At 45.5% G+C, this 23,885-nt stretch overlaps 1 protein-coding gene across 1 annotated transcript in view; it reads left to right on the top strand.

Annotated features, from left to right (window-relative positions):
- TMC6 (transmembrane channel like 6) overlaps positions 1-23,885 on the top strand; it is a 66,986-nt gene that overhangs the window by 17,923 nt on the left and 25,178 nt on the right. The window contains exons 2-10 of the mRNA XM_044300202.1: positions 1,816-1,912; positions 4,361-4,461; positions 9,424-9,501; positions 14,278-14,424; positions 16,683-16,788; positions 16,916-17,000; positions 17,087-17,341; positions 18,895-19,085; positions 19,173-19,317. Coding sequence (XP_044156137.1) covers positions 1,866-1,912; positions 4,361-4,461; positions 9,424-9,501; positions 14,278-14,424; positions 16,683-16,788; positions 16,916-17,000; positions 17,087-17,341; positions 18,895-19,085; positions 19,173-19,317 — 1,155 coding nt within the window. The 5' untranslated portion in view covers positions 1,816-1,865. The remainder of the gene's footprint in view (positions 1-1,815; positions 1,913-4,360; positions 4,462-9,423; positions 9,502-14,277; positions 14,425-16,682; positions 16,789-16,915; positions 17,001-17,086; positions 17,342-18,894; positions 19,086-19,172; positions 19,318-23,885) is intronic.

Raw genomic sequence — 23,885 nt, 5'->3', positions numbered from 1 at the left:
TGGCACATGATACAGTAGACTGATTGCGCTACATATACTGTAGATAGGCAGCATACAGCACCTCAACCAGCCTATGTTCACATAAAAACTGGTAGATTAGTTAGAAAACTGCCCGGTTTATTCTTATAGATGTATCGGGTGGCTGAGATGACTTCTAGGTACAGAGGCCTCCAGCCCGCATCCTCTTTCTTGAAGTCGCTGCGTGGACGCCATAATCAATCATCTTGTTGCGCAGGAATCAGCATCCTTCGGCACTCCACCTGCTGTAAAACTACAACTCCCAGCATGCAAACATCCTTGGCTATTCTCCCAACTCCCATAGAAGTCAATGGAGCATTCTGGGAGTTGTAGTTTCAGAACATCTGGGGTGCCGGAGGTTGCGGATTCCTGCAGCTGTCTGCCACTGTGTGAGCAGGTAATATATGCATGTCGCTGTACAGTGGGCCCCCAGAATTAATTTGATTGGTGGACCCTAGGCACCCCAGTCAGACACTGTGTACACACACATCAATTTAAGGGAGCATTCACACGACCGTGTTGGTTTTGCGGTCCGCAATCACGGATCCGTGTGTCTTCAGTTATCTTTCCGTTTCCATTTCGTAAGTACGTAGAACACGGACGTGGTGCTTCCGTGTGTCATCCGTTTTTCACAGTACGCAAAAAACTGAAATGGGGTTTCCTAGAATGTTTTCAGTCCAGGGGTCCACAAAAAACGGATGACATACAGATGCATTTCCGTGTGCTATCTGTTTTTTATGGACCCAATGACTTTCTATGGGGCCACGGACCGCAATTTGCGGCCAAGTATAGGACATGTTCTAAAATAAAAGGAACGGACACACGGAACGGACAGCACATGGATGACAATGAAAGGCATTCCGAAATTTTTGCGGACCCATAGAAATGAATGGGTCTGTGCATTGTCTGCAAAAATAGCGGAACGGACACGGAAGAAAAACACGGTCGTGTGAATGCTCCCTAAAAGTAAAAAACACCAGAAACCGCTCATGCGTCTTTTTGAGGGCACCTGCGTTTTATGTGACTTTTTGGATAAGACTTGGCCGTCTGAACTGCGTTTTTCCCCCTATAATGAAAAGGGATGCAAAAAACAAAACAAAAAAAAAAAATGAAAAAAAAAAAAAAAAACACAACAGCCACCAAGAGCTCCAACATTCTGTGTTTTTTGAAAAGACACAAAAAAAGTCACCAAACAAAAACAACCGAAGCAAAAAAAAAAAAAATATTGAAAAAACTTCAACAAAAAGTGCTGGTGCAAACAGAAAAACCTGCAAAATACAAGTGTTGAAAAACAGCCTGAAAACCTGTGTGTAAAAGCCACCAAAGAGTTCCAGGACTTCCCCAGTGTGTCTTGTGTCCTCAGCTCTCCACATTCCCTCACCCAGCTACATGACCCTCCACACTCGCTGTACCATGTGCCAGTGTCACTCTGCCCAGCACCTGCTGTGGGCACCAGCAGTCTCAGTCCCTCTGCTCCACCTGGGTACAACACCCTCCTCTATAAATACGTCCGGGCAGGTTGTGGGGGCGGGGCTTTAATAGTGTAACAAAGCCCTAGGGATCTTTCCTCCCCCCCTCATAGATGGGATGGTATTGCTTGCATTCAATGCCTAGAGGGGGTGGATCAAACCAAATAGTGGGGAGGCTGGGTGTGATCGTGGCTGCATTGTATTCAGCTGTCCCACTGTGGAGAGCGGGGTCATGGCTGCAGATATGTGTCATTCATTCCTGTCTCTTCCTGAGTCCTTTCTCTAAGACTTTTCCTGAGTCCTGATTTCCTCAGCCTCCTTCCCTTAGGTGTATGCAGCTCCCTGCGGAGGATACCTGTGACCGGGCAGTGTCTCATTATGTCTGTCACCCTTCTGGACATTCCTGAGCTCCCAGAGGACTACAGGTAAGTGACCGTCAATAAGAACCTGATGAGACGGGCAGGCTGACGCTTCCTGCAAGCAGTTCTGAGAAGCTGGCCCTGTACTGTCTCTTTAAGAAAAAATGTGGCAGAATTGCATAGCTTTGGTGCACTTTCCGATTAGTCGCTCTTTCCTATACCAGGGCTCGCGTGTAATGTGCATGCGATTAGACAAATCCAATGTACATTTAGCTTGTTTACTCCCGTGCAGACATTGACCTGATGTGCGTAATTTGAAATCCGCAGCATGTCAATTGTTGCAAAGGGTGGGATCTGCGGTAAAACCACATCAAATCCGCACATAACACGTGGATTTTGTTACGGAAACTTGTGCGGATTTCTGTTTGTAAACCTGCACCTGTGTAGTTGCAGTACATGTGTTTTCTCCACGTGGATGCCAGTGCAGAAAAACCGCCGCGTAGTACAGTACCAGCAAAGGGTATGAGATTACACAAATCCAAGGTAAACTCTGCGCATTTGTTCAGTGCGGAAATTGACCTGCCGTGCGGAATTCCAAATCTGCATCATGTCAACTATGTTCACGGTTTTAGCTGCGGATTTTTACCATTTTCCAATGAAGGGTGAGATCTGCAGCAAAACCGCAGCAAATCCGTACTAAAAACCGCTGTTAAAAAATTGCACTTATGGTACAGAAATCCACACAATGTGCGGATCTTATGTGCGTTCACTGTAAGCGCGTGCAGACGGCCTTAGGGCTCATTCACGCGAGCGAGTTTCATGCAAGTCAATGGGGGGGGGGGGGCAATTATTATGACCCACTAGGACAGAAACTGGTGTAAAAAAAAAAGACGTAAAATCACGGTGTGACTTTTTGAACGCCGATGCACCTAAATTTAGGTGGATGTGGCGCTAGTACGTAGACTTCACCACTTCCTGAAAATGGGGTGTGAAGGGACAAGGGCATGGTGGATGGCGCCCTCGGCCCCAGCACATTCATTATGGTTTAGGCCAGTTTACTAGCATGACGAGAGCTGGGAGGTTGAGTAGATTTCAGACTAGGCGCACGGACTGCTGGAGGATGCACATCGTCATAAATGAAAGGGCATCTGTCAGCAGATTTGTACCCATGACACTGGCTGACCTGTTACATGTGCGCTTAGCAGCTGAAGGAATCTGTGTTGGTCCCATGCTCCTATGTGCCCGCATTGCTGAGAAAATATATGTTTTAATATATGCAAATGAGCCTCTAGGAGCAATGAGGGCGTTGCCATTACACCTAGAGGCTCTGCTCTCTCTGCAACTGCTGCGCCCTTTGACAGGGCCAAGCAGTGACAATATCACAATGCCTCGTCCTGTTAATCAAAGTGCAGAGGACGTGGCAGTTGCAAAGAGAGCAGAGCCTCTAGGTGTAACATCAACGCCCCCATTGCTCCTAGAGGCTCATTTGCATATATTAAAACCTAAATTTTCTCAGCAATGCGGGCACATATGCACATGGGACCAACACAGATGTCTTCAGCTGCCAAGCGCACATGGAACCGGTCAGCCAGTGTCATAGGTACAAATCTGCTGACAGATGCCCTTTAGGGTCTATTCACACGTCCGCAAGAATGGGTCCGGATCCGCTCCGCAATGTTGCAGAACGGGTGCGGACCCATTCATTTTCAATGGGGCCGTAAAAGATGCGGACAGCATACAGTGTGCTGTCCACATCCGCACTTCCGTTCCGCAAAAAAATATAACATGCCCTATTTTTGTCTGCAGACACGGACAAGAAAAGGCATTTCTATTAAAGTGCCGGCCATGTGCAGTCCGCAAAATGCGGAACGCACATGGCCAGTGTCTGTGTTTTGCGGATCCGCAATTTGCGGACTGCAAAACACTTGCAGATGTGTGCATGGACCCTTAAGTGTATCCTCCATTGGGGTAATATGCTGGTCTTTGATGAATGGCCCCCAGTGGGTTTATGCACATGGGCCAGATGCAGAGGCCTCGTCCATAGTCTAATGGCTGTGCCGGCGTATTGCAGCTTAGTTCCCATTCACTTGTGTAGTGGCCCTTTCTATCTGTCAGGGCCACTATCCAATAGACAGGGCCTTCTGCTTCCAGCCCGTCTACTGTTTAGGTGGGGATGTCGGGTGTTGGATCTCCACCGATCTGGTATTGATGACCTATACAGAATATGGTAGTAGTGATCCGGTCAGCACTCAATCCGTAAGGCGCTGCAGCGGGAAGGGGCGGTCCACGGTAGCAGCAAAATATACACACTGGACACGTTTCAGCCTGCTAACTGATGATGAAGGCTAGAAGGGCTGAAACGCGTCATGTATGTATATTTTACATGATACAGTAAACTATAAACCGGCTCTTTCTCCACACTATACAGAGTATAAGCGGTCAGCTTCTGGTATTGATGCGCCACTGCTGCAGATGTGTCCCTTGTAACTTCTTGCTGGTCTCTGTCCCCTGTAGTCCTTGTGATGAGCAGGACGTGCACCATTCCTTCAGCAGCGTCATTGAAGATGCAGAGACGGACACGTTACTTGAACTTCAGCCTCGCGGCCACCATGCAGGTATGCGTAGCCCCTAAAACATTTTCAATGGAGCCAAAACATGAGGTGATACTGCGTTCTATGGGATTCAGTAAACGGGCCGGTAACAAACCAGAAGAGAACGGCTGAAATCTTGCATCTGCCTTCTGTCATAAAGGGCATCTGTCAGCAGCTTTGTACCTATGACACTGGCTGACCTGTTACATGTGCGCTTGGCAGCTGAAGATACCTGTGTTGGTCCCATGTTCATATGTGCCCGCATTGCTGAGAGAAATGAGGCTTTAATATATGCAAATGAGCCTCTAGGAGCAATGGGGGCGTTACCGTTACACCTAGAGGTTCTGCTCTCTGCTCTCTCTGCAACTGCAGCACCCTCCTTTGACAGGACCAGGCAGTGGAAATGTGATCACACCTGCCCTGTCAGCCAAAGTACAGAGGGTGCGGCAGTTGCAGAGAGAGCTGAGCCTCTAGGTGTAACGCCAACGCCCCCATTGCCCCTAGAGGCTCATTTGCATATATTAAAACCTCATTTTTTTCAGTAATGCGGGCACATATGCACATGGGACCAACACAGATGTCTTCAGCTGCCAAGTGCACATGTAACAGGTCAGCCAGTGTCATAGGTACAAAACTGCTGACAGATGCCCTTTAAAGAAGAGATGGATTGGATTCCTGCTACATGGCAGACAGAATTCCTTGAAGGGGTATTCCCATCTCAGACAATGGGGGCATATCGCTAGGATAGGTGCGGGTCCCAACGAGAACAAAGCGGGGAGCGCTGTGGCTGGAGGACCACAGATTTCCCGGGGTCTGTCCACCACCAAGCACTGCTCCCATAGAAGTGAATGGGAGCGCACTGCGCATGCTCCCATTCATTTCTATGGGGCAGACGGAAATAATAGCGGCCCCATAGAAATGAATGGAGGGCGGCTGCGCATGCGCAGTGCGTCCCTGTTCATTTCCCCGCTCCGTTCTCAATGTAGGTGCGGGTCCCAGCGGTGGGACCTGCACCTATCAGACAATGGGGGCATATCCTAGTGATATGCCCCCATTGTCTGAGATGGGTAAACCCCTTTAAGATCAGGGGAGCTATGGCATCACCAAAGCCAAGCCAAAAGTGACAGCAAAAAACAGCAGCACTTCTTGTTGTCTGTTTTGCCCAAAAAAATGGCCGCTCACAAAAGTACAGAAAAATGTCAAGTGAAAGGAACACATAGGGGGAGATTTATCAAAACTGGTGTAAAGTAGAACTGGCTGAGTTGCCCGTAGCAACCAATCAGATTCCACCTTTCATATTCCAAAGGAGCTCTGAAAAATGAAAGGTGAAATCTGATTGGTCGCTATGGGCAACTAAGTCCATTGTCCTTTACACCAGTTTTGATAAATCTCCCCCATAGCAAGTAAGCATTTTTGGCTGCTGGAACTTTTCCGGCAGGCTCTTCCGGTAGAGGACAGCCTGCCGGAGTTCACCAGGTCCGGTATTGCCGCTGGATCCCTATTGACTATAATGGTATGTAGCGGCGATCGGGCCGCTTTCCAGCATAAGTGCCGGATTTCGGCCGGACAAAAACCATTGCATGCAGCGTTTTTTGGTCTGGCTGACAGTCGGCATTTGTGCCGGATCATGCAAGCTGATCATTTTGACGGAGATGTGAACGCCGCCTAAGAGTATACTCCCACCTGGCAGATTCGTCTCATTCGCCTGTAGAATTCCTGTAAAAACAACCACATTAAGACCTCATGCACACAGCCGTTGTGCGGCCGTTCCACGCAATTGCGGTCCCCAAAGCACGGGCTACATCCGTGCAGCGGGCCGGACCCATTCAACTTGAATGGGTCCGTGGTCTGTCCGCACTGCAAAAAAATATGACATGTCATATTTATTTGCGGTGCGGAATAACAGAAAGAAACACCACAGAAGCACTCCGTAGTGCTTCCGGTGTTCCGTTCCGTGACTCTGTTCCGCATCTCCGAAATTGCGCACCCATTCAAGTGAATGGGTCCGCATACGTGATGAGGGGTGCACACGGCCAGCGGCCGTGGATTGCCGACCCGCCGTTTGCGGGCCGCAATACAGCCACGGCCGCCCAACGGCCGTGTGCATGAGGCCTAACAGGAAGGGATTCTCAGTTCCAGAAACTTCTGAGACAAATCTGCTGCGTGTGAATCCAGCCTACGAGTCTTTGGAGGGATTTATCTTGTAGAACGTTCTTGGACAGTCGGAGACGTTGATGGCTCATCGGCAGTGACTGATAGCTCTGAGGGTATAATGGATTCCCATAAACATAAAATATGCATCGCTTTATGGATCAAAGTTTCCTACAGTATATGGAGTCATAAATGCTTCTTTCACGTGACGTGCAGGACATTTCAAGAGGTTCAGTACATAATAAGGGTCCATTCACACAACCATATTTTCGGTCCACATCCGATCCACATTTTTTACGGATTAGATGTGGTTCAATTCATTTCAGTGGTGCTGCAAAAGATGCACGGTGTGCTGTCCACAGCCATATGTCCGCTATGCGTTCCCGCAAAAAATCAAACATGTCTGCAAAACAAACAAGAATAGGCATTTGTAACATGCGGGATGCACACGGCCCATATCCATGTTTTGTGGCTCTGCAACAGACACGGTTGTGTGATTAGACCATGATACGGCATATACGGTTTTCTTGTCAGGCTCCCATGCCCATCAGTGGTACAGGTAGATTAAAGGGGTTGTGCCAAATATGAACAGTGGGCCCACAAAATACGTGCCCCAGCCATTTTTGCACTATATCCTGGAATGCAGACCCGTTCACTTAAATGGGTCCGCAATCTGGAAGGTGCGGTTCAGAACGGAGGCACGGAGGCACTACGAAGTGCTTCCGTGGGGTTTCTATCCGTGCCTCTGCACCTTAAAAAAAAGTAGTGCATGCACTACTTTTTTGCGGTGCGGACCCCATTCATGTGAATGGGTCCGAGTCCATATGCGGCGGCCCTACAGTCGGTGCCCGTGCATTGCGGACCACAATTTACAGTCCACAGCACAGGCTCAGCATGAGCCCTTACCCTCAGGATAGGGGATAACTGATTGGTAGGGTCCGACTGCTGGGACCCCCTCCATTCATCTCTATGTGAATTCCGAAAATAGCGGAGCGCTGTACTCGGCTGTCTTTCACAGTCCCATGGAGTATGAATGGAGCAGCAGTGCACATGCTCAGTCTGCTGCTCCATCAGGACGGGAACATGGCACCCCCATTCCCAGGATCAGAGGGGGTCTCAGCAGTCGGACCCTACCAATCAGTTATCCCCTATTCCACGGACAGGGATAACTTTCATACAGTGCTTGGCACAATCCCTTTAGTGCGTTCCTCGACTGGGACAATTTCCACACTTTTGACAACTATAAACCCTGAATTATAAACTACAAAATTATATAATGCCCGTTATTTTCTGAAGGTCGACACCTCACGCATTTTCAAAATGACAACTTACCATCAGTAGCACCTTCAGCCAATATTGCATAAAAGTGTAAAGTTATGTAAAATGTCTAAAAGTTCAGGATGTGAAAATTTCATAAATGCCACATAAAGTGGTTGTCTCATCTCATACATTGGTGGCATTTCGCTAGAAGATGCCACCAGTGTCAGATGGGTGTGGGTTCCACCTCTAGTATCTGCTCCTGTCTTCAGAATAAAGCGTGATCTCACAGTTCACCTCTCCGTTCACCTCTATTGGACTGCCCGGCTATTTTTGAAACTCCCATAAAAGTGAATGGAGGGTGGCCGTGCTTGCCCCATGATTCACTTTGGGCGGCCCGTTCTGGAGATGCAGTAGGTGTGGGTCTCAGAGGTGGGTCCTGCTCCCATCTGACATTGGTGTCATATCCAGGAGATATATGCCATCAATGTACGAGATGAGACAATACCTTTTAATGGACCAAAAATATCAACAATGCAGAGCATGATAAACATTCCCATAGACAAAAGTCACCAAGTCAACAAATAGTTTCATAAGGAGCAGGAGGTGATTAGATGTACGACTCCTTCTCACGCCCCTGGGGTCACTTAAAGCCTGTAGATGAGGAGGGATGACACTGACGGGCAGTGATGGACTGTGATATTTTAACAAAAGCAGACAGCACTCTATATGTGAGGGTGCATGCCCCTAAGGGGGCTTGGTCCAAGTTTCACCCCTAATGATGGAAAATCCAAAGCAAGGGATAGAGGTAGCACTCCGCGTGGAGTTGAGGACTGTGATATTTGTTCTGCTGTTACTTGCAGCTCCCTCTTACCCTACTCAGACACAGCAACCAGCAAGTAAAACCTTTTACCCTGCACCCAATTACAGGTGCCCTTTAATATTGCTTAGCTTTGCTCCTGGTATCGTTTGAAAGCTGAGATGCCAGGCTTTATTATAATCAAGGCTCTAAGTCAAATCATAGACTTATATATCGTAGCTGCGAGAAATGTTTACACTCATGCCGTATAATATGTGTCATTGGCACTGAAAGGGTTCCGCAGTAATTGCTGAACTAACTGGGGATGGACGTGCTACGTTGTCCTGATATATTGTGTGTTACACTTTTAAAGCTGATTTTAGGGAACTTTGGCCTTGTCTATGTGCACTCCTACATTCTCAGCCACCAGAGAGGCCGGCGCTTTTTTCTATAGAGTGCAAGCACGACCACCTTCTGGACTGCAGGGTGGTCGTAACCCCTGGATAGAAGCAGTGTATAACATGATGAAAAAATGAATCAAACCAGCAAAGGAGGCAATATGGACAATCACAACACATTAGTAAGCGCCTTGTATTAGCTTTGTCTACAGGAAAAATTCAATTTGCTGAAGTGAGACAACCTCTTTAACAAAATAAGAGCACGTCTAACGCTCACTCTTTCCACTATGCTCTCTCAGCAGATCCTATGCAAACCTGTCCATCAACCTACCCTATGTGTTCCTTTAAATCCTGATTGTATTCTTTTTTTTTTCTCCCCAGGGAATGGAAATCAGCCGGTGGGTGACCACTACTCTGCCACCATGAGAATCCTCGCTAATATGCCCAGTCGTACTATTGGTAAGTGTGGCATCTTCAGGATGTCTGAGGGGGCCGATACCTTGTATCAAATGGGCACAGGGCACAACTGTACATACGTGTGAATACCATGATTGTTGGAGGACAGAATATCTATATATTATCTTGTACCGAAGAAATGATTCCATACTTAAAGTTGAGTAACTTTCTACACACCATGGCCAAGATCTACTAAGCCTGTGTAGATGGTATAAGCTTAGACCTCCACCAGATCTATCACAGGGGCTCAGGCTGGATAAACATGTGGTCCAAAGACAGACCCTTTTCTCTGACTCTATATAAGCTATTGGTTGGCTTAGGCGCAATTCACACATCAGTCATTTGGTCAGTTATTTCCATCAGTTATAGTTCATTCACACAACCATATGAACAACAATTTTGCTGAACGGGTGCGGACCTGTTAATTTCAATGAGGCCGCAAAGATGCAGACAGCACACCGTGTGCTGTCTGCATCCGTATTTCCGTTCCGCGGCCCCACAAAAATATAGACATTTCTATAATGGGATGCCCATTCCTTTCTGTAAATGACAGAACGCACACAGGCGGCATCTGTGTTTTGCAGATCCGCAATTTGCGGACCGCAAAACATGGCGCGGTCGTGTGAATGCTCGCATATCATGAGCCAAAACCAGTAGTGAAGCCTACTCAGAGATAAGGTATAATGGAAAGATCTGCACAAGTTCTGTGTTTTTGACCCGCACCTGGTTTTGGCCCAATATCACTGATGGAAATAACTGACCAAATAAATAGGTCTTAGTTTCAGATTGTCTGCATACAATGGTCTCTGGTACCTTACATTCTAGAAAGTGTAGTCATCTGATGTAAAGAAATGTACAGGAACTCAGTTAATCTGTAACTGACGTGTCTGCCACCAATGGAGGAACATGGCCACTGATAGAAGATCGCAAAGAAAAATAAAAATTGTCAGTACATCCCAGTGCACAGGTGCACGTCGCCATGGCTGGAAGCACAAAAGCAAAAAACAAACAATACAACAGCACTCTGCAAACACAAATAATAAAGTAAATACAATAGTGCCATACCCACTATAGAAAATGTAGAATGCTAATGCTGCGTTATAAATCTGAGATTCTTGGCAAATAAATTTTGTACCAAATTATGTGTGCCTGTCCGCCAACATCAAGGTGATCTCTTTAGGACAGAAACCTACCGTTTTTTGGTAGCTGCTGCATACCCTTTATATGTGATGGCTAGGCTGCTATAACTGGGGCCCAATATAATGGGGTCAGATCCCCCCATAACAGAGTCATCCACAGATCCCCCAATAAGTGTCTTCCGCATATCCCCCTATAACACTGTCCTCTGCAGATCCCCATCACAGTGTCCTTCACAGATCCCCCCCCTTACAGTGCGCCATCCACAGACCTCCCACTAGTTCAAAAGCCACTAAAAGCACACCATTTGATTCAAAATATTTTATTTTCTTAATGTCCTCCACAAAAACCTAGGTGCGTCTTATAAAGCGAAAAATACGGTAAATACTGGTGCCATACTGACCTCCATTAAATTCAGGGAATGCAGGTAGTGCTGAGCCCACACTATATTATACCTCTGCAGATCATAAAACATAACTTTTCTCAGCAATGTGGACACATATGAACATGGAACCAACACAGATGTCTTCAGCTGCTAAGTGCACAGTCATAGGTACAAAACTGCTGACAGATGCCCTTGAAACAGACACCTGACATGTCTGTTTTAGTAAATACTTGTATTCCCCATAAAATAACAATTCTGCGTCATCTCTTCTTAGAACGCTATATTGTGCTATTTCTCTTAGAAATATATGTATAAACGGTTGGCCATTGCTCTCATCAAAGGGGTGTGTCCCTGCGCAGCTTGCCATAGTCGGCACTAATCTGACGGCATGAGGCTGTGTAGGGACACATCCACAGACTGTAAAACCCAGATGGCAATTTATTAATACATTTGCAGCAGGAATAACAGAGGAACGGCACAATGTATCGTTCTCAGAAAAGATGAGCTACAATTGTAATATTATGCGGAATGACAATGATTTACTAGAACAGACCCGTCAGCAGAGGTGACAGATCCTGTGAGTCATATGACACTTCACTTGTGATCTTTCCTATTTACACATTGCACAACCCAATGTATGTTCAACCCTAGTCTAACATCAGTGCAGCAAGTCTCCTAACAGCCGAGCGAGTGGGATTATACCGAGGCGAGGCTAAGGGGAGCATGGCGGCTCGCTGGTTAACTACTGGTTCAGGGGCCCCGAATCCAAACGGAGTCACTTCTGAGCAGAGTGTGCAAACTCCCCTTGTATTGTAGACCCCCTGAATACATAGACTAGGTCAGTACACAGATGAGATGGATATATGAAGATTAGGGAGTGGACAGAGGTCGTAGGAAATGATCTTTCACCTGGGTAAAGTGATGACTCCTGGTATTTTTTGGTCAAGAGATAATTATATTTAAAGGGGTTATCCCAATATTAATGAAAAAATGGAAATCAAACACCATATAGTCCAGGACTATCCTCTTTCTAACAAAGCTAGAACCAGCCCTGTACCTCACACAGATCCAGAGGGTGTCCTTTCTGCTGCAGCTTTCTCCCTATCACAATTCAGGAGGCAGTTGAAGAATGGAACTGAGCATGTGTGTCCACCTCAGAGAAGTGGACAGAGAAATAAAATGAATAAAAAAACAGCAGGTGGCGCTATACAGATACATTTTATTGAATAATACATGCATTTGTAAAAGTATTCAGATCCAGGTGTTGGAGAATATGTTTTTGTGGGATAACTTCTTTAATAGTAAATAGCCCCTCGCAGATTTTCCCCCTTCCCGTTAGCAACATGACACATGTACGGTGGCGGTCGTCTAAGGGTTAAAGGGGATTTCTAATGCTTGGGTCAGGGACCCTATTAATGTGGCAGAGGGTGTTGCTGCTGCAGGGAAACTCTAGTATTACATGGCAGCCAGTCCGTGTAGTACAGGGATGGTCTGCCAAAATAGAGCATCTCTTCATTCTTACTCCTAAGAGGTTTCCTGAGTGGGGGACCCCCACTATGAGGTCTGTATGGCCTAATAGGGTATATGGGGGGCAGAGGTTGCATCATGATGCAAATTTTAATTTTTGTAAGCTTGAAGTTGCATATGCTTCTGAGCGTGTGGGAGGGTCAGCTTGTCTGTGTCTAACGCTAGATAACGGCGCACAAGCTGGGATGTAACTGGAACTTGAGCTCGTAATTTCATAGATTTTAGCTGTGCTTCCTCTAAGGGCTCATGCACACGACCGTATGTATTTTGCAATCCGCAAAAAAAGGATCTGTACCAGACTTCCGTGTGCATTTCGTATTTTATGGAACAGCTGGCCCCTAATAGAACAGTCCTAACCTTGTCCGTAATGCAGACAATAATAGGACATGTTCTATTCGTTTGCAGAACAGACATACGGAAACGGAATGCACACAGAGTAACTTGCATTTTTTTTTGCGGACCCGTTGAAATGAATGGTTCCTCATACGGTCCACAAAAAGAAAATACGTTCGTGTGCATGAGGCCTAAGACTGTAAGATCTGAAAGGGAGAATGAAGCACTGCCTGGTGAAAGCGGGATACAGGACCTGCAACAGGCTGTTCATTTGTGCTGCACTGCCAGGCTCGGACTGGCCCACAGGGGTACAGGTGAATCCCCGATGGGCCCCTGAGCAAAGTGGGCCCCTAGCCTCCCCCTGCACAAATGCATATAGCACAGTAGACTTACTGCACTACATACATATATCCAGTGAACAGCACCTCAACCAGCCTATGTTCATATAAAAAACGTGATAGATTATTATAGAAACTCCCCAGTGTATTATTATAGACACCATCAGAGCTGAGATGACTTCTAGGTATACAGGAAAGCTGCCAGTGTCCTCTTTTCCCCAGGACCTACCTCCTCAAAGTTGCTTTAGGGACCCCCATATTCAGTCATCTGAAAGCATCTTGCTGCTGTGTGAGCAAGTAATATTTTGATTGTATGGTGGTCCCCCAAAATACATTTTACTAGAGGGCCCTAGGCACCCCAGTCCGATACTGTGCACTGCCAAAGGTCATTGCAATGTGATTGACTAGCAGTGTTGCCAACCTGAAATGTTCTTTTTTTTTCTGGACAACGTGTGCCAAAATTACGGACAGGTTGGAAACCCGCAATGATAAATATTATAAATAATACATATCTATGGCTCAATAAACTGATATATAAGCATTGTAAGTCTTTAGTGTGAGACTATGAGCCCTAAAATGATGATAAATGGTCACCATGATCTTCTCAAGTACCACCAGAGACCAGAAAAAAATCACGGACACATCTACCTGTGATTTTGTTTTCACGGACAGTGGAAAAAACTGCCCTATTTTTATGGACTGTCCAGGAATTCCTGGACGGTTGGCAGCCCTGGTGACTAGCGAGTATGGCGGTCTATGCGAGGAGAAGGTAGTAAAGGAGGTTATGTACAGTGCTGAGGACGGTATGACCAGGTATACCAGGAGAAGAGGTGGGAGTAATCTGGTTATGGATATGATATGCTCGGCTCAACACTATAACTAGCACGGCTTACCAATAAAAAATGAAAATGTTGCCCCTGACACAAATAAATAGAGCAGTTTGGGTAGATTTTGGGCAGCAATTAGTTGAACTATTTTTTGCCTTTTGATATTGCCTCTAAATGTGCAAGATAAGTGGTTCTCATTCACATTCTCTTTCCCTTCAAACCTATTCTAAAGGGCGCTGTAAAGGGGGGATGCTGTCCGAATATGTTAACCGCACTGTGAGGAGGCGACGGTCCAAGAAGCGGCCATCTCTGTACAGTATGGAGCGCAGTGCCAGACCCAGCATCAGACAGAGGGACCCATCTGTAGACGCGGAGGAAGGTAAGGAGAGCGGAAGATGAAATGGGCCCTTGTCAGGACTGGACAACACCGAGAAGGGTGAAGGTTGCTGTATTACAGCTATACTATATATAATACACAATACTACTGTATTGTAGTGTCTTAAAGGGGTTGTCCGGGTTCAGAGCTGAACCTGGACATATCCCCATTTTCACCCAGGTTTCAGGACAATAGCTTTTTTTTTTTGGGAGATCCGGTGACTTACCGGGCTCTCCATGGGGACTGCTCGTCTAGTAGCGAGCCCGGTGACGTCACCAGCACTGATGGGCAGTCTTTAGCGAAAAAACGGCTAGTGCAGAGTTAAAGCCCGCCCGTCGGTGCCGGCGACATCACCAGCAGCACTGCTAGGCGGAAGCCTCCACCTAGCAGTGTGAAAATATAAAACAAACAAGCCCTTGCCTGAGAGCATCGGAGCATGAAAGGCTCCAATGCTCATGTCAGAGGGGCCGCAGGGGTGAAAATGGGGATATGTCCGGGTTCAGCTCAGCCCTTTAATGCCTATCAGTCTCTTACTGACAGGCAGTCTGTTAGGTCCTGCCCTAATAGGCAAATGTACATGGCAGACACCGACACATATATTAGGCTCCCGGCTGCTATAATCCATTGGGAACCAGTGATTGCTTCACTGGAGGAGTAACGGAGGGAGAAAGGCTGACACCCACTGTGGACAGTGCGGGCATTACTTCTGAACCTGCACCATCCATGCGTTATAACTAGGATTTGCTATTTGCAGATTTATCAACATAAGATATTTTGTACAATATCGGGCACTTGTGGTAGTCCGCCCACACGGCCTGTTCCTCAACCTGATCATTAGATTGATCACCCATAAAGTCAGCCAAGGCATAGAGTCCACTTACTGAACAGAAGAAGAGAAGGACTTGGGTATTCTGGTTACAGCTAAGCTCAGTACTCAATGCCAAGCAGCAGCTGCAAAAGCAAATACGATTTTAGGTTGTATAAAAAGAGAGAGAAAAACCTGTGATCCCAATGTAATATTAGCTTCTTATAAACCTCTTGTAATCTACATCTCGAGCTTGGGATTAAATTTTGGGTTCCACATTGTAAAAAATTATACAGGAATGCTGGAAAGGGTTCAGAGACAGGTGACCGGATCATTATTATTGGGATGGAAGGTCTTTCTTATAATGATAGGCTGGAGAAAATGGGCCTTATAGGTAATCTTAGATGAGCAAATTGGTTTGTCTCTCTACGTACTAACCCAATTTGTTCTAAATATTATCTTTTCTGTGGTCTCTAACACGCTGTTAAAATGTATTCTTTCGAATGAGGCCATATTACGATGGCCACCAGTCTCGTGAGAAAGTCTTAATCTCCCGCATGCGCCGTTACTGTGAGTAGCAGGCATGCACCAATATATAATATTATAAATCTGAATCCGGAATTTGTGGTAACGCCCCACAATCACAACGAATCAGAGTTTGTATTTGTAATAAAGTAACGGCGCATGTGCGAAATAAAAAAGTTTTTGTAAAACTGGTGCCCATCTTAATAAGGCCTTATCGGAAAGAATACGTATAGATAATATTCATAACTAATTGGGTTTGTCTGTAGCGGGACATCACTAGTATATATAGATGTGTGGTCAGGACCAAGGGTGTGGCTAAAGGCTCATGGGCCATGGTGCAAGAGTTCAGCTTGGGCCCCCCTTCACTCAGTAGTTTTTGGTAGTCAGGGGGAAGGGAAGCTGCCTGAGGCAAACGACCAGCATGCACTTTCTATAATACCGGTGTCTTCTTATGTAGCAAAAGGGTCTTTGGGCCCCTCAGGCTCCTGGGCCCAGTAGCAACTTCTACCTCTACACCCCCTATAGCTAAGCCCCTGGTCAGGACAAAGAACTGGCACAGGATTAGTTGTTCAAAGGATGATACTCCAGGAAGAGATACTCCCGATATGTGGACGTGAGGTAAATTTAGACATAAATACAGGAAAGGATTATTTACGGTTAGAGCAGCCAGACTATAGAATGCCCTACCCTAAGAGGTAGTAATGGCAGATACTATGTCAGCATGTAGATGCTTCTCTAAGAGCAAATGGCATTGATGGTTCTAATTAATCTAACAAATCATTTTGTATAATTGACCAGGAAAGGTTGGACTTGACCAGGAAAGGTTGGACTTGATGGACCTGTGTCCTTATCCAATCTATGTAACTGTGTATGTAACAACATGGTATCAGCATATCTAGACGACTGACTAAAAATGTTATCCTTCTACCAGAACATCAAAGATTACTGGCGTCAGAACTGCAGAAGACCTCAGGAGCCCAGCGAATCCGACTGCTTAAGAGCTTCCCGTTGAGCCTTCGTGTGAAAAGAGAGTTGAGGTGAGGGGTCATTTCTCACTTGTAGGACACCTCCATAGAATATGTGGTATATCTGGAAAGTGGGAATGTCACTTGAGTCCTGCACTGTCTTTAGTCCATCACTGAAACTACTTCTTACCTGTTTCAGGTACCTGACAGTGGATGGTGGCGGTAGTTGGAAGGTGGGAAATGTTAACCCTTGTTGCAGCGTTCCATGCGATTGCCTCAGCCTGGTGAGACACAAGGAGCATTGCTCTGGGATTTAGTATTATTGTACTGTTTTTGCCTTTTTATATATTTTTTTTTTTCTTCTCTACAGGCCACTCATAGATGCTGGCTCTCGTTGCTTTCAGCACTTTATGCTTTGCGACCCTGGCATGCAGCTCTGAAGCAGATTGGGGGAAGATTTGGATCCAGTGTTCTTTCCTATTTTCTCTTCCTGAAAACTCTTCTAGGGTTTAACCTCTTCATGAGCCTTTTGTGCCTGTTGTTCATTGTCACCCCCCAGGCTGTGCATCCTCACGGGTCACCAAACGTGAGAACCTTTACTAGTCTGGAGCTTCTCACAGGAGCGGTAAGTGTGTGTGTGTATATGTGTGTATATATGTGTGTGTATATATATATATATATATATGTATATGATATATGTGTATATGACTCAAGCATTGTAATAATTTGCACTCATGTACTCTATTCACTTCAGATATGCATGCAAAGGCCAAGCATACCAGCGTGGTTTTCCAAGGATAGCCTAAGTACAGTAGAGTTTGTGTGCCAGTCTATTCAGCGGCCAGTTTTATCTCTTTTTTTTTTTAAATGATATTTTCCCACACTTGATGCTTGGACCGCTATGATTACTAAAACCAGGGTCTCAAACCCCTGTTTTTCCTCCGTGCACGACCCCAGTGAGGGAGATTTTGAGTGGAGCAGTGGTCGAGCATGTGCGGTGCCACTCCATAGTCTGTGTATACAATGCTCAACTGTCTCCATCAGCCCTATAGACACTGAAGGAAGCTAATGCTCCAATGAAACTCCTACTTGGAAGAACAAGGGGTTCAGGACAGTAGGGGTCTCAAAGGTGAGGTCACCAGCGATCAGACCTTCATTACCTATTCTAGGGAAAAACTTGTAAGTGGCCTATAACAAGTTCTTCCATAGTCATCGTCAGAAACAACCCAAAGAGTTAACAGTTTTTCAGGGGCTCTGCTTTTGGAATTTGTGCACCCCTTTGCAGTGCATTCAGCAAGAGACAGGCTAATGGGAGAGGCCTAGCTCAAGGTTAGGTGCTCACATGGCCAGGTCTCCCATTGCCGACCTAGCAGCAACAGGGGAGGGTTTCTGCTGCAGCAAGCTGCCTCCCAGGGACTAGCAGGCGATCTGAACAGAAAAGATGATGAATATTATATATATTATTATTATATTATATTTTTTATATATTTTTTTTTTACTATTTTAATTGCTATATTGTTCAGTTTAGGATCAATGGGGGGTATTTAAGTATTTTTTTTATTTCTGTATATATAAAGGGATTGTCTAAGATAGTTAGAAATCTCATACAAGCCTGAATGTTAATTAAATCAAATAAAAAATGATGCTATACTTGGGGCTGAGACCACATCAGTCAGGAAACAGGGCCCGTGTGTCGACAGCATCTCCCAGCTGGACTGTGGCACCCCTGACCCGAACTAACTGCATCATAGTAATTTATGATATAGCCTGTCTCCATCTGATCACAGGTCTATTATACTGTATTCACATTACGATGATCACGTGAGCACAGTACAATAGACCCGCGATCAGATAGGAACTGGCTGTATTAGAAATCACTATGATGCTGCAGTTGGTCCAGGAGATGTGGCTGACACATGGCCCCTGTTTCCCCGGACAGGGCGGTCACATAAATGAGTCCTAACCTCTTTATCTGGTGCTGTTCTCTGTACTACTAATCCAGTCCTGACGCTGCTTGTTCAGACTGCAGCGGTAACATGCATGTATATGGCACATGGCTGCTGCAGCAAATCACTGTCCTCAGAGGTATTTTAATTATCTCAGAAAACCCTGTTAATGTATCTTTATCTGATTCACCCACATCTTGTTCTCTAAAACCTTTTCTTTCTTTGTTTTTAGGGTTATTTTACCAATACAGTCATGTATTATGGTTATTACAGCAACTATACCCTGAATGATGACTGTTCCTCAAGGCCCAATACTTCAGAGTGTCCAGTGGACAAGGTCTGGCTTCCATATCACATGCCCCTGGCCTACCTTTTCACTGTAGGGGTTGGTTTCCTGAGCACATGTATTATACTGGTGTACAGGTATGAGGACAGTTTGGAATCTTACACCAGGCAGTTTGTATTTTCAGCAGTTTTCTTCCATTCCTACCAGTTTATTTATTTTTTTAGGATGTCTTGTTCGTTTGGTGAAAGTTTCAGAGTGGGGTTCTTCTCTGGAGTCTTGGCTCTAAAAGTTTTCGGCTCTTGGGATTTCAAAGTTAACAGGATCCATTGTGTACAGAGACAGAAGGAGAATATTCGTATGCGGCTGAAGGTAAAGTCAGTCCCCGGGAAGGTGGCTTCAGCCTGCTACATTCCACATAATGGTGATGGCAGATTTCATAAAGACGATTGTGAGATTATAGGGTGGCATTTAAAGGTGCACTAAACTATTTAAAGGGTTGTCTCACAATGATAATCCTTGTCCATAGGCCTGCACGGACACATGGATACCTTGGGAGTGGGGCCAAGCAGAGCACCCCTACGTAAGAATGTCTCTCACTATGGCGGCCGTGGCCCGTCCATGCATGTAATGCTACATTTTCCCAGGATTCCTCCTAGCCATAGCAGCTGATCACTGCCTACTAGAAAAGTTGGATCCGCGGCAATCTCTCATACATGGCCGCCAAGCCACTGGTTGGAAATGCTTGTTTAAAAGTACATAGAGGGTCACTTATTAACCAGAAATATGCCTATATTAGGCGTATTTCTGGCGCAGATTGCGGCACAAAGGTCCTTTGCATCACAATCTATGACTTCATTGGTTTAAAAAAGTGGGCAGGGAAGGCAGGCCTGCCTCATTTACCATTTTCTATGCCTGGTTTAGGCATTGAAAATGGTCTAAATGTAAGACAGCTCGAAAGCTGTCTTACATTTCGAAGTGGCGGTGGCGCCTCTTCTTAGCTCCGGCGAATGCACCGCCAGAACAGGGCTTTATTAAGACTGCCGTCTAAAATATCGGTCTTTACCAAGATTCGGCAAGTTCTGGAATCTTTGTCACTAGCTGATTCTTGGAGAGAGCATAATGGTTCTCAGAGAAGCTACACTTACTATTCTCCTGCTCATAGAGTGTATACTTGTATTGACATGATACTGGTGTCTGCTAATTACCTCCCTCATATCTCTTACTCCAGGCACATTGTTTCATCTTGGTCTGACCATGACACGGTCCTGGTGGAAATTCTATCCTCAAACAAACTCAGCATTCCATATTCATGGAGACTGAACGAATCCTTACTGACACGACCGGCTGTGCATAATCAGTTCCAAGATGACCTGAGACACTTTTTTAATGAAAATGTTACGCCTGATAACGATCCCATGACGCTGTGGCTAACACACAAAGCCTACATGCGAGGGAGGCTAATAGGGATTGCCTTCTAAAAGCGATTAAGGATGTTAAGGCCCAAATTAATGTGCTACTCTCCAATAACACAGAGAAGGCCCTACGGTGGACAGCCTCTTACTATTACAAATACGCCAATAAACCAGATAAAATGTTGGCCAGCCAGCTTAAGGCAAGACAGAGAATTAATCAGGTCTTCCAAATTCGTACTAGCTCAGGTCAGACCACCTCAAACCCGGATCTTATTTACGAGACATTCCACTCTTTTTATAAAAAACTCTATTCCAACTCTAGGGAGGCCCAAGACTCCACAGGGGGAAGACTTTTTGGCCTCTATCCCACTCCCAAAACTCACTTCAGAAGCAGCAGCAGGGTTAGGGGTAGACGTCTCAGGGGAGGAAGTGGAATATACGATCAAGAATCTGAAAATAGGTAAAGCCCCGGGTCCTGATGGATTCTCGGCTCTTTATTATAAGAAATTTGCTACTTCACTAATTCCTCATATTACCAAGTACTGCAATGGTCTACCTACAGGGCACTAGGCCCCCAGCAGAGTTTCTATCATCCAAAATTACGGTACTGCCCAAACCAAATAAAGACCCTCTGTCACCTTCTAATTACAGACCCATCTCCCTCTTAAATCTAGACAACAAAATATTTACCTCCATTCTTGCACGTAGACTTAACGGCCTACTCCCCGACCTTATACATAAGGATCAAACGGGGTTTATACCTGGTAGGGAAGCCCCGGATAATATCAGGAAAGTCCTAAACTTAATTCAGAGGGCCAACAAATCTAATACTCCCTTGGCGGTGCTAGCATTAGATATAGAAAAGGCCTTTGATACTGTGACATGACAATATCTGCATAGAGTGCTCTCTGCTATGGGTTTCAGAGGCCCCTTTATAGCAGCTATACAGTCCTTGTATTCTACGCCTGAAGCCAACCTGAAACTGCCTGCTTCTAATTATTCATCTATCCAAATCAATAGAGGTACTAGACAAGGTTGCCCCTTATCCCCGGCACTATTTGCGCTTGCCATGGAGCCATTAGCCTCCCACATAAGAGCACATCCTGACATCTCGGGCATCTCGGTTGGAGGGAAAGAATATAAATTGAGCCTCTTTGCAGACGATATTTTGCTGTCCATTACAAACCCGGTCATATCCCTCCCCTCACTAATGAAGATGCTGGACTCCTTTTCATTAGTATCGGGACTTAAAATGAATCATGCTAAATCAGAGCTCTTATTATGTAATGTTAAACCCCACATGAAATCCCTTATTCTAGACAATTTCCCGTTTCAACACAGGCCCCACCACATCCCATACTTAGGGATACAATTACCTACCCCAATTTTGTCCCACTGTACCGTACAATTAAAGCTGACCTTATGTCTTGGAGTACACTACCTGTGTCTTGGGTTGGTAGGATTAATATAATAAGAATGGTGGTCCTTCCCAGATTCCTTTACCTATTTCGGACATTGCCAGTTCCAGTTAGTGGCGGGGACCTAAGAGCTCTCCAGACTGTCATTATGAAATTCATTTGGGCTAATAAACGCTCCCGAATTGCTAGGGCAACGATGTGCCGCCACAAATCCCAAGGAGGCCTTTCGGTGCCAGATCTTATAAAATATTATAAGGCAGCCAGGTTGGCTCAATTGTTCTTAACTCATTTAGACCCTAACCCTGGGTTCACACCTGAGCGTTTTACAGTGCGTTCCTACGCGCTGTAAAACGCACAACAGGCAAGAACCAATGATTCCCTATGGGAATGGTTCTCACCTGGGTGTTTTACAGCGCGTACGATCGCGCTGTAAAACTCCCGACTCTCAAACAAGTTCTTGAGCTTTTTTTCTGGCGTTTGTCGCGCGTTCCCGGCCATAGACTTGCGGGAACGCGCGACAATGGGCGTTCGCATGTCTCTGTATGCGCGATTGCAAACGCCCGTACAATCGCGCATACAGAGCGTACGTTCAGTACGCTCAGTTCTGAACCCAGGGTAAAACACATCCGCTTTGGATCCCATTGGAACAATCTTTGATAGCCCCGTACACCTGGAGAGCTCTGGTTTGGTCTAAGCCTCTATTACCAAGTATCATCCGCACCAATTCCTTATTAACACACTATTCCCTTATTTTATGGAGGTCAGTTAGATTTAAGTTCTCTCTACAGTCCAAAATCCCACCACTGACGTATTTAGTAGGTAATCCTGCTTTCCTCCCAGGCATCCAGATGCATGGTGGGTCTGCTTTCCTCCCAGGCATCCATGGATTGGTGGGTCTCTAACAAGCTGTGCTCCCTCTACAGGTTTCTGGCTAGGGGTAAATTACTTTCTATGTCTGACTTCGAAGGCAAATACTCTCCCCCTGTTCGGGAAAGGTTTTTAACCCGACAGATTTTTTCCTTCCTCCAATCGCTTTGTACAAACAATCAGTCGGTTGATTTTACCCAGTTTGAGCGATTTGTTACCTACTCAATGTGTAAACAGGGCTTACTGTCCCAGATTTACGGAATACTTAACGCACCACAGGAGGGAGTTAAGCTGCCTTACATGAGAGCATGGGAGGAGGATCTGCACGAGAGTTACTCTACATCCAGATGGCACCAGCGTTTGCAGACGCTTACTAAAGGGTCTTGGCAAACAACACTAGCTGAAACCTCCATAAAAATTTTGCATAGAACCTATTTAGTCCCATCTAGACTACATCACATATACCCTGAGGTCTCTCCCAGATGCTTCAGGGGATGTGAAGATAGTGGTACGATGCTCCATATCTGGTGGACCTGTCCAGTAGTCCGGAGATTTTGGAGTCAGATTAGCAATCTTCTGTCCTCCATTCTAGGATGTACTTACCCGACTTCCCCTCAGCTATGTCTACTAGGTGATAAGCCTACTTGGCTCCGATACCCTAGTTTTAAGCTATCACAGTTTATACTATTAGCGGCTAGAATACATATAGCTTATAAATGGAGATCACCTGGACTAAGTTACCAAGCAGTATTAGATAGGGTCAACAGGATCTTATTATATGAAAGATTATCGGCTATTCGGATGGATACTTTTTCTACCTTTGAAAAATTCTGGGACCCTTGGCTATCCTCCTCTCATTCCTCAGACATACGTTACTGTTTTACTTTATAACTGGTAGTGATATGTCGGGATGTACATCATTGATTCACCTCTTGACTATGTATTCTGTCTTTATTTTATAAGCCACGGATATTGCACTAGCTGCACTAGATTGTGTATAGCAGTAGGAATGCCAACAAGTAATATTGTTCTATGAAAAGTATATTCAAGTTTAATACCTGAATTTTTCTGCATTACACTGACATGTATTTTTATGCTTTCATCAATAAATACCCCATTGAAACATAAAATATCGGTCTTAATAAATGTGCTCCATGGTTTTCCATAGAGCTCCATGGACTTATCAGAACATAATTTATCTACAATTGTTCTCTGTTTTATATTACCAGTAAACTGTATC

Source organism: Bufo gargarizans, chromosome 6 (genome assembly GCF_014858855.1).
Source record: "Bufo gargarizans isolate SCDJY-AF-19 chromosome 6, ASM1485885v1, whole genome shotgun sequence".
Classification (NCBI taxonomy): Eukaryota; Metazoa; Chordata; class Amphibia; order Anura; family Bufonidae; genus Bufo; species Bufo gargarizans.
This window is presented reverse-complemented; position numbering and strand designations above follow the sequence as displayed.